Here is an 11594-nt window from a genome sequence, read left to right on the forward strand (position 1 = left end):
TTTATTCTAAACAAACATGTTTAATATTCCAATCAATTGAAAACAGAAGTTCGCGTAATATATTCTTTAAACTTTAAAGTTTAAAGGCATTAAATGTCCTGAAATAACTCTAGAAACCAAAAAATATTAATTACAATCCAATTGATAATTCATCTACAAAAAAATCTTAGAACTAACATTTAAGGTGATAAAATTGTATTTAATAAATTAATTGCCCATCTTTCTTTCTCGTTCTTTATTTTTTATTTATAAACAGCAGCATGATTGCCTAACCAGATGGTGTTATTAACAGACTATATTCTAGAAATTCTACAATTCATTATGGAAGATCACGTTGATTTGAGCTGCGCTTGGTGGTGAAATATAAAAGTTTTAATCTAAAATCTCAAATATAATTTCTCACTTTGAAAGTATTTCGAAATCTGTGGGTTGGTGATAAGCCAGATTTAATTGCAGATTATGTTTGTATTTGGTTTAAATTTCTAATCAGCTAGATACACAACTAAACTAGAGGGGGCTCTTCATATGGGCAACAATTTTGCAAATATTAAACCTGGCAATAAATAACTGGTATTTCTCTATAACATATGGGCTCCACTTTGTTCACAATTTTTCAGGTGAAAAATAAAATGTACTCAGATCAATTAGCAAAATTCCAAAAATATCTTCACTTATATACTCGTGTCTCTCATTACCGTTTCGTGTTATATTTTCACTTTTAATCGAGGTGTTAGCTTCTGCTGATAATGAATATTTTGCATGTTGAGTGGAGTGTTTACTTTATGAAAATATCGTTTGCAAATAAAAGAATTTTGTATGAATAATTAGCTCCACCTAATTTTTAATTGCATAATTATACCGCGTTTTGAATCAAATTTAAGTTTTGAGTTTTTTTTATCACGTCAGAGCTTCCTGTTCGGGTGTGTCTCTGAGACAGACAATTATTTAGAGCCCAATTCGGGTGTAATTATAATGCAGTCGAGACGGCAATACAAATGACATGACACTCATATACGAAAATTTGTCCAAACAAACAAATGGCTAATTTCGTGAACAAATTGTTTGTTTAATTCCCCGCAGTACACTGTGAGCGATTCCAGTCACGTTGACGTTGCTGTGGAATTATTTATGCGTTTAGGCAGAATTTTTTAACCGGAGAACATTAGTATATTCTGGCCATCTGTTATTCCTAGAGCTTATTATTTGTTGTAACTCCAAACAAACGAATATTTGCATCCATGAAGAGAAGCAGCGGCAATTCGAAAACAACAAAATGCAAACAGGTGAGATTGCTTTAAGAGCGGATACGACTATGGGACACCCAGTGTACACATTTATTTTTAGTTCACTACATAGAAAAGTGGCATAAAGAGAGCATAAAATTGGATAATAATAAATTTTCTAACAAATAATCATAATTCGTATTTACGTATTTTACGTACGTGTATTTCTACCCAAAACAAATATACCTCTGCTCTGCCACGAGTACCGTGTACAAAAACAACAGATGATCCCCCAGAGAGCGCAAAAAAGAGCACAAAAGAGTGTGAGAGAGTTATCCAATTCTCATGTACATACATATGTGTGAAAGGGAGAGGGGTAACATATTCAGCCATATAGCAGGGCAGATCTCCGCTGGAGCAAAGCCCCAGTGGAGCTCTCAGTGTCGTTTTGACAGTTGCCACAGTCAGTAGTTCGGTCGGAAGTGACCAGATATAAAAAGATCACATAGAAACGATAGACAGAGAAGGAATACAAAGAAAGAGCGGACACAAACAAAGACGGAAAAAACAAACTTTTAATTAATTATAATTAGATAATAATGGATGCTGTGCAGCAGAATACGAATACAAACAACAACAGCAACATCGACAGCGATAAATGCCAGAAGTTAAAGAGATTTGTGATCGTGGGCCTACTCATCACCATTGGGATCTTGAGTTGGCATTTCTATGGTGAGTCTCTCTCTTGGATGACTCTCTTTGGTCTTAAGAGTAATTTTGTATGCCTCTCTTAGAGTACTTCCAAAGCAAACCGCTGCCCAAGGCGCCCGATGACGTCTTGGCCCTGTCCAAGTCTCTCTATGCGGAGGAGACTATCGTCAGTCCATATCTCTATAAGGTGAATCTTCAGGGAAAGACCACATCTGGAGCCCGTGATGATAAGGCGCCAAAGAAGTGAGTAAATGAAAGGAACTTTCGCTTGATCTAACTGTTCCTTCCCTATAGTCTCTTTGAGCTCCATCAGGATCTGTTGGCCAGAGATGCCAATTCTACGACAGCTTTACTCCTGCGCCTCTTTGACAACTACGAGCTGGATGTGGCAGCGGCCGAGCATACCACAGCCGAACATGAAGCGGAACAGCATGATTTTCTCAGGGCTGTGATGAATACGCGAGTGATGAAGCTAACGATGAGATTTTTGGTGCACAGAGGTGAGCTGGAAAAGTGCTTACTTGAATACTCTTACATGAATACGGTCTCTAGATATTGTCACAAGCGATTATGATGACCAGCTGCGTCTCCTGCAGGAGCTATGGTTCACCCCTTACTCCCGGGGACGTGGCATTGTGGGCAGCTCTAGTTTCGAGCACGTCTTCATGGCCGAACTACGAGATCAGAAGGTGCTGGGCCTCCACAATTGGATCTACTTTGCCGATCAAGAGCAGCGTGGAAATATCGACTACAAGGGCTGGCTCAGCCACTTGGAAATGGGAAAGGTAAGTCCCAGCTTAGGAACTCCCATCGAATAATGATACTGATTCCATCTCGAACTTGCAGCCCAATCAAATCTCCCTGAGTCTGCGTAACACCTTCTATGGCATACAGAAGCCAGTAACCGGCTTCTTTGTTGGCACCTCTCCCGAGCTGGAGATGAGTCTGTACACCGCATGCTTTCTGGCCACCCCAGAGAAGGACCCATGTCACATTCAGTTGGGACATGCCCGAGTCTCGATTGTCTCGCACTCGTGGAACTGGAATGGCAAGCGACTGATAGCCACCGCCTATCCCGACAATCTGCCCTAGAACCGGCCCACACCCAGTGCCGTCCTTAAGTCAATTAAATTAGTTAAATTCGTGTCTCAGCGCCGCTACCTCATAACTCACATACCTACAAACGCATCTAAGATCCAATGTCAAAGTCAAGTTCATTTTATTATCGCACTTTATGAGTGCCGCGGCGTGGGGGCGGGGATCCAAGAAGTTCTCATGACTGTCATTGCCAATTGCCAAACATGTCAGTCAGGCACTGTCAGGCTGTCCATTCGTCAGGAGTTGGCCTTGAAAAGGGCAATATAATGAAGGCCAGCACGCCAAAGAAAGCTTTACGGAGGTGTCTAAGTGTCATTGAATGTTAAATAATATTAATAATAGTCCAGAAACTTATCCTTCTTGCTTTATATAAAAGGGAATTACCAAATCTTAAAGCTCCCAACGATCCTAAAGAAAAACTAACCAAACTACAAGTCTTAGGATGTATAAATCTTCAGCTTCCTTCAACATTTAAACACCATTTTAATCTATACTTCGGTACCATTGTATACTTCTCATAAAAATTATACATTCATCCATATTTCCGATATATCTCCAAGTGTATTTAATGATTCGACCTTCCGATGAAAGCCATTCTGACTTGTCTTAACCTTTCAGTTGTTTTGACAGCTTTGCGTGGGCCTTAAATCATTAAGTTGTTTATTAGTTTTAACATTTATGTTTATTCCTTGACTTGGCAAAGGGGAAATTGAGGAAGCAGCCCACCCCAAACCATTGAAAGTAAAGTGAACAGAATGCCTTGCCTTGAATATCCATTAGTTTTAGTAAATTGAAGTGTTTTAGATCAGCAAAAGGAGGACCTCGTTTGGAAATGATAGTCCTCTAAAAACATCTTCAGAATATTCAATTTTTATTGCATTTAAAATTATTTGTTGTAATTACAAAAAATACGGAATATTTATGTATTTGTTAGGCTGGAAAACATATGAGTAGAAGTACGAGTACGTTTTATGATTGAAGAAAGAGTCGCTCGAAGAAAACATGGTGCTGCTGTTCCCTATCCTTGGGCATCTAGATGGCGCTCTATGATGACCGTTGCGTTGGCAATGTCCTCCTCCTGTTGTTGCACTATGGCCGGAGCGCTGGATCGACGGGCCGTGATGATGGTGGTCTGGGCGGGCGACACGGTCTCGTCGGAGCCATCCGGCAGCACCACAAAGGTCTCACTTAGATCGGCCAGCTCGGAGCAGGTCTCGTCGTTGGAGGAGCGCATCAGGCTGGGGCTGCTGATCGAGCACTCCAGCAGCAGGGGATCCTCCAGGTCGGGACTCCAGCTACTTCTTGCTAGCGGCTGCCGGGGCAGACTGTTGTGGCAGAGAGGATTTGCTGCCGGCGACTGTGGATCCAGCTCCTGGCCCCACAGCTCCACCGCTCGAGCGCGGTTGTGGTCGGCTCGCGGTGGATACCGCTCCGACTCCTGCTGCTGCTGCTGCTGCTGCTGCAGGGCCGCCTCCTGTTGCTGGTGGGGACGTGATCCCCGTGACGGGCGCCGCTGCCAGCGGCGGTGGCGATCGGTTGTAGTCCGTTGCGACTCGCTGAGCAGGCGTCGCAGCTGTTGCCGGATACTGGGGCTGGGCTTGGGGCTGCTGCGATTGGGGCTGTGGCTGCGGCTGGTTGGTAGCGGCAGCTGCTGGCGTGGAGTCATACTGGTATCCAGACTGTCCGTAGTCGGCGGCACTGTAATCGTATCCGGCCGTGGCATCCCCGTAGTCGTACTGTTGGCCATCGTAGGGCTGCTGGGCGTAGGCATTCGGATCGTAGGCACTCGCATCATACTGCTGCTGATCGTAGGCACTGTAGTCGGTGTTGTATGCGGCCAGATTGGCGCTGCCGGCATTCGAGATGCTGCTGCTGTCGACGAGAGGCTGTTGTTGCAACTGTGGCTGTTGCTGTTGTGGCAGTGACTGTTGCTGCTGTTGCTCTGCTTTCTGCTGCTCTGCCTGTTCCCGTTCCCGCTCACGTTCCCTCTCCCGGTCGCGTTTCTCTCGCTGTTCCCGCAACTGTTGCAACTCTCGATCTCGCTCCTCGCGTTCTCGTTGCCTGTCCTGCTCCTGTTGTTGTTGTTGCTGCTTCTCGCCCAGGCCAAGGTTGTCCTTAAGATTCTCGTCATCGTTATCTTGGAGTCCATAGTCGGAGAGGAGTCCCTTAGTACCGCCGCCGTTACTGATGCTGCTCTTTCGCGCTCCTGCTGCTGTTGCTGCAACTGCCCCAGCAGCAAGAGTTGTTGTTGTGACTGCTGCAGCTGCAGCTGATCCTGTGGCAACTGCCTCCCCTCCACCATTGCCAATACCTCCGCCTCCTCCGCTGTAGTCATCGTCGGCGCTGTTGTGTAGTTGTGGGGTGCTTTGTATGGGTTCGATTGTTGTGCCATATGTCGCTGCCTGGTAGTCGTAAGCGGCTGTGTGAGTACAAGAATTTCGATTAGTGTGACCAGCCAATTCAAAATAATAGAGTATCGAGTATCGAAAGTGTGGCAGTGTCAGAGTGTGAAAATGTAGTCTAGACTGCTTTCGTTTCCTCTTCCGGCGCGGCAGTTGTTCCTTCGGTCTCTGACGAATAGAAAATACCTTTTTTGGGATGTGTCTGTATATGTTTTGGGGGCTCTACTTTGAAGGGGGCTCTGGGATTTACCTTTTCCAGGAACTAAGCTAGTATAATCATGTGGTGTGGTATCTAATTTACTCATATGCTCCTCATTGCTTAACATGCGATTGGATAGATATTCTAGATTCGATTGTAAAGCAGATATTTCCTCTCTACAGGAAAAGATAGTTAGGTCAAAGAAAGGCATAGATAGACACAGACAGAAAGGGAGAAAGGAAGAAAGAAAGAGAAACACACACAACCATTAGTCACATACATCAAAACCAACTTTTACCTGCAATTTCTCTAATCTGTGCTCATCTTTCGACTCCTCAGAGCTCTGCTCGGGGGTTCCATTGTGCACTTGTGGCAATTGTGATTTATATTTGGCCCAGATCTGTCTGAGACGTGCCATCAGCTGCTCATTTGTGGCACGTAGCTGTTGCTTCTCCTCGCTAAGGTTAAGCCACAAAAAATTTAAATGAATCAATCAACGAAAAATTAAATTTAAGAAATAAAACAGATCTAAGATACTTAAATGTAGAGATGATGGATAATGGATGATGCACTTTAGATCTTTGAGATACAGACTGACAGACAGATCCTGACCAAAATGATATATATGTGCTTTCGGATCGTTATCGATTCATTCTTTGTGCTAAATGTATACCTTAAACTTATGACTATATTATGAATTCAAAGCACTATCAAAGTTTGGTGGCCTGCTCTTGCTCCTCATCGTCCTCATCCTGCTCCTCCTCAACCACATTCCTATCCTCTTCCTCCTCCAGCTCCTTCAGCTGCTTGTCGATCTGGGCCAACTCCGGGGAGGGCGTCTCCTTGACAAAAGTCTCGTTGAGGGCCTGCGCCACTTCATTCAACTCCTTGACGAATGTCTCATTCAGCGAAGGACTGACTTTGGGTCGCGCCTGCTTGGGCACCAGTCGCACATTAACATCTACTTTGACTGGTGGACGGGGCTTCTTGTGACAGCCATCGCGTTGCAGCAACTGCTCGAAATATAGCTTGGGCTTGATGCTGGCACTCAAGGCATTGCTGCCCTGACCTCTGCAGGCTGTTGATGTTGCCGCTGTTGATGATTCCGCAGTTGTGGCCAGAGTATCAGTGTCCACCGTCAAATGCTGCGTTTGACATGGGGCCTGACAGGGACTGGCACTGCTACTGCTGATGGTCTGATTCAAAACAAGATGCTGTTGCAACCAAGGCAACGGCTCCGTTTTGCATGGATGACAGCAGCCCGCCGACTGCTGTTGATGCTGCTGCTCTCGCACTGTCGACGTTGATATTGTTGCTGGTTCGGTGGTGCGATGTTGGTGGTGCTCGTGATGCGTGGTGTGAAGGTGATGGTGGTGCGTCGTGTCTAGGGTGTACTCGTGGCCGTGACAATGCATGCTCTTGCTGTGTGTAGTTTGTGTACGCGCTTTCGCTGATGTTGCAGATGGGGCTGCCGATGTTGCCGATGAAGCTGTAGATGTTGCTGCTGGCCTACTGCTGCTGCTGCTGCTGTTGCGCCTGCGCATTGCTGGCATCGCAAAAATGTGCTCATGTTCGTGCCTGTGTCGCATAAAACTGGGGCAAAAACATTTTGGCTTGGAGCCCAATGTCGATGTTGCTGTTGTCGCTGATGTTGCTGTTGCTGATGGTAATGTCTCTGCTTTTCCTCTTTCCGCTTTAAAGTTGCTTCCAGCTCTGGCCTTCTTATAGCTGGATAACTTTGGCAGCGGTGGCATTTTGGCCAGCTCCTGGGCCAGGCGTTCGTTGCTTCTGATTATGTTCTGCAGGATCTCATCGCCTTCGAGAGCAGCAGCAGCAGTAGCAGCATCGGCATCAGCAACATCTTCTGGAATGGGGCTCGTAACATCTGGATCTGGGATTTCCAAGTCAGGGATCTGCAAAATGAACTCGTTTGCGTTTTCTCTGATTGTTGTAGGCGCTGTGGTAACTGTGGTTGCTGTTGTTGTTGTGGTCATGGGCACGTTTGTGGTTGTTGCTGGCATCACACGATCGCAAATTGGTTCTAATTATCGTGAAAATTGCGCAGGCAGCCCAAAAGAAAAGGTTTGAAGAAGTACAAGTACAGGCGTGTTAATCCAGTCTCTAGGTAGGTCGAACATTTTTCTATTGTTTTTGCTTTTTGTGTGGAGCGAATCTCAAATAAAGGAAATGGTGAGAGAGAAACTTTGGGTTGGCCTTGAATTTCAGATTGCGCTGTGCGGTGGTTTCCATATCTTAGAGTTATTTTTCTATCAAATATCCATATACAATTACATTAAAGTGTCATTATAATTAAAACGAGGTGGAACAACTAAATGAAACTGCAATAATTATAGTTAAAAATACGTATGCTTTCATTTAAAAAACATTTCATTAAAATCCCTCAGATAGAAGTCGAGTTACTTAAGGTTAGCTAGGAATAATGGTAGATAGAAGCATGCAATGAATATAAAAAGTAATTTGCATGTGTTCTAGGACTAAAATGATTGCAGTTTCTTATAGCATAGCATAGGTACATAATGGGATCATAATTACTTGTGCTTGTACGTTGTATCCTCTAATTTGCCCGTTAGGGTTTTACACTCGCCCGTCAGTTTATCCATGAGTTGCTTCTGAGATGTTATCATTTCCTCAAGCTCATTTACCGTATCCGCTACAAACAGATATTATACGGTTTAGTGGATATCTTCAGAAATACTACATACATATATAGGATGTTATGGAAATATATAATGCCAACGCGCTACAGAACAGAAACTCATGGATAAACTATTGAACTTTTCTGTATGACTATCATATTTAGATCGAATATGTATCTTTGGGGATTGTTTTTCGTTTTTCTTTAGAATGAAACCAACGCACGCTTACGATATGAGCATCAATAGCTTAACCAGAGTTTATATAGGGTGATAGAGGTTGTGTATAAGATAGTGATACAATAGGTGAGAGAAGAGGGAAGCTATAATAAGCGAACATACCATGCTTATCCTGCATTTCCGAGATCCGCTTGTCCAAATCTTTCTTGGTGGGTCGTATTTCGTTCTTCAGTTCACCATAGGCTAGCTAAGGGTTTGACCTGTACAGTATATGATCTCTATAGTGATCCTAAGCCACTTACCTCCTTCTCCAGATTGGCTATCTCATCGTTGAGTCGCAAAACCTCCCGCTTCGAGTGCAGCAGATCCGCATCCCCGCGATCCAAGCGCTGACGCAGAGAATTGATCTCCGCCTGGAGGCGAGCCGCCTCTGTTTTGGTCTCCCGGGCAGCCCGATCCAACTGGAGACGCAGCGAAGTGATCTCCTGTTCGAGGGACTGTTTCTCTGCATTAGAGGTAGCCATGTCCGCCAAGAAGTTGGTGCGATTCGCCCTCAGTTCGTTCTTCAGCTCCTCGATCTGCGAGTTGCGATTGGTGACGTCCCTCTTGAGGTCGGTCTCGTACCGCTTCTGGCGCTCCAGCTCCAGCTGCAGCTTGGTCACCTGCTCCCACTGGCTGCTCAGATCGCCACCCAGCTGGTCTACTTGGGTATTGTAGCGCCTCTCTGCGCTGGCCCGCTCCTCGGCCAAGCGACGGGCCATTTCGTGTTGCAGCTCACGGACACGCTCGTGCTGACGATCCAGCTCGTCGCGCAGGTGACGCACCTCCAGCTCGGCCTGAGAGCGTTCCATCTGCACCAGATCGCTGATGTAGCGCTTGGAGGTGGTGCTGCCCTGGCCTTGGGCCTTGGCGTCGTCCAGCATGCGCTGCAAGTGGCGCACAGTCTCCTCCAGCGTGAGCTTGTCCTGCTGCAGGCAGTCCAGCTGCTTGCGATGGGTTTCACAGTTGCCACCGCCAAAAGTGGCCACCGTCGTGATGGGATCCGTGTGGGCCAGCTTCCGCTTGAGATCCTCGTTCTCAGTCCTCACGCGCTTCAGGTCGATGTTGGCCTGCATCAGCTCTGCCTCCAGTTCGCTAATGCGAGCCTCGTACACGATATTGGGGGCACTAGCATACCGTGGACTCTGCACCTTGAGATTGCCCTTCCTTGGGGTGGTCGGAGTTTTACGGCCGCTGCCATATATCAGGTGCTCATCGCTGTCGGATGACGGACTGGTCGTGACCGCAGTTTGGGCCATACCCGACTTTCCAGAACCCATATTTGCCAGCTCCGAGCGTGCATTCTCCGTGATCTGTTCATTCTCGTTGATCACATCCTTCACCTTGCCCAAGAGATTGGTCAGCTCGTTGCGACAGTACTTCGACTCCTTCTCCAGCTGCTCGATGTAGTCCTCCTGCTTCTCAATGAAGCTGAAAATCTCCACCGGGGCCTGGACACTGTCCGTGGCCAGTGGCGGAGGAGGTTGAGCAGGTTGAGGGACACTGCTGCCCGTATAGAGCGCCGCCATGGAGGACAGGTTCTCCTTGGAGACGGACATGCCATAGCCCATAGGTTGCATGCCATAAGTTTTCTTGGGACGGTACGAGCTCATCCGAGACTTCTGGCTGGGCGACAAGTACTTGGAAATGTCCGAAAATACCGGACGCTCAATCACCTGATAAAATATTAATGAAGTCACGAATATTTTCTTCCCTTTTAGGTCTACCTCTCACCGATAGATTATCCGAAAAATTGTCCCCGGAATCCTCATTGAAGTTGCGCAAATAGGCGGCTGCACTGCCTCCGACCTTGGGTGGGGTATAGGAGTTGTCGGCCAGCATTACCTTGAGACGTCCCACAGCCTCATTGTAGGCGTAGTTGGTGTAATCCATGGTCTTGGTCTTCTTGGTAATGCCCCCCTTCGAGGACTTCATCGAGAAGTTTCTAAAGTTGTCAACGAAAAGCGGAAACCGTATGCTTAAAGGTCTTTCATCAAAGATCACATTTTAATTCTTAATTTTTTGAAAGGAAAATGACTAGAACACGGAGTTGCTCGGCAACTGAAACTTAAATTGAAACTGAAACCGAAACCGAAAGCAGAAACAGAAACAGAAAACTGAGGCTGTCGTCCACATTGGGGTGACAATTGGAGTTGTAGTGTCAGTCGTTGCCAGGACAACAGGTTGGCCAACATACAAATGTTGCAGGTTTTTAACCCTGCTCCTTTTCTGGACGTGTGTTCATGCGTCATGGTTGAGCCAACATATTTGTGGGGGTGGTTAAATCCTTGCTATCCTGAATGCTTATAAGAAGAACTCCTGGCAGGAAAACCCCGCAGATCTAGGCGGCAACGAATGGGAATACTTGACTCAAAGAATTCAATAACCATGTAGAAATGATTACCATCTAATGTATTTTCCTTTGCTTTCCTATTTGGAATAATCCCAAGAAAATTGTTGAAATTAAAAATGCTTAAAACTGTTTGTAACACTTGAAGTAGTAGCTCTTTCTTTAGCTATAAAATTTCATATATGATGTCTTGAAATCAAAGATTTATCCCGCTTTAAAGAGTACTTCAGTTAAAAGTTAAATCTCTGCTAAAATTACCTCGATCGCCTCCTAATCCTGCCACCAGCACTGCTGCCACTGGCGACGCTCTCCCTGTCCGAGTACCCAGAGATGCGGTGCTGCTGGGTGAGATGACGCAGGTCGTCAGTTGTCAGGTGGTGGTGGCCTGTTCCGTGGCTGTTACCGATGCCACTCGCTTGCGGTTGGTTCTGCGAGTGAGTCCGAGTACTTTTCAAATTGTACAAAGGAGCGCCGTACTTGAAGAAGTTTTCTGTTTTCATTTTACCAACATCGGGGTTGGAGGCAGGAGCACAAGAACGGTTTGGGGCAGAGACACAAGAACAGGGGACTGGGTTGGGCTAAAAACTTTGTTGCAAGTTGCAACTGCTGGCATGCAACTTGAAGGGAGGCAGGGAGCGAGGGGGAAACACTTGTGGTATGCACTTCCTTCCGCCTTGCGGTCTGCACTTTAATTGTTTCTTTGAGTGAGCGACAGGCCAGGACGACAGGACGACAACG

At 46.0% G+C, this 11594-nt stretch overlaps 2 protein-coding genes across 2 annotated transcripts; one reads left to right on the forward strand and one right to left on the reverse strand.

Annotated features, from left to right (window-relative positions):
• The first annotated feature begins 1659 nt into the window (after positions 1 to 1659).
• LOC108157014 (poly(U)-specific endoribonuclease homolog) lies at positions 1660 to 3582 on the forward strand. The gene is made up of 5 exons (XM_017288819.2): positions 1660 to 1955; positions 2018 to 2177; positions 2229 to 2434; positions 2487 to 2719; positions 2781 to 3582. Exons 1-5 carry the CDS (start codon positions 1823 to 1825, stop codon positions 3024 to 3026), a joined length of 978 nt encoding a protein of 325 aa, XP_017144308.1. The 5' UTR covers positions 1660 to 1822; the 3' UTR covers positions 3027 to 3582.
• Positions 3583 to 3886: 304 nt separating this feature from the next.
• Positions 3887 to 11594, reverse strand: LOC108157013. The gene is given in 7 exon segments (XM_033388995.1): positions 3887 to 5451; positions 5932 to 6091; positions 6342 to 7674; positions 8630 to 8714; positions 8770 to 10182; positions 10241 to 10451; positions 11115 to 11594. Coding segments are annotated over 7 exon segments (4845 nt in total). The 5' UTR covers positions 11357 to 11594; the 3' UTR covers positions 3887 to 4050.

This window comes from Drosophila miranda, chromosome 2 (assembly GCF_003369915.1).
Source record: "Drosophila miranda strain MSH22 chromosome 2, D.miranda_PacBio2.1, whole genome shotgun sequence".
Taxonomy (NCBI): Eukaryota; Metazoa; Arthropoda; class Insecta; order Diptera; family Drosophilidae; genus Drosophila; species Drosophila miranda.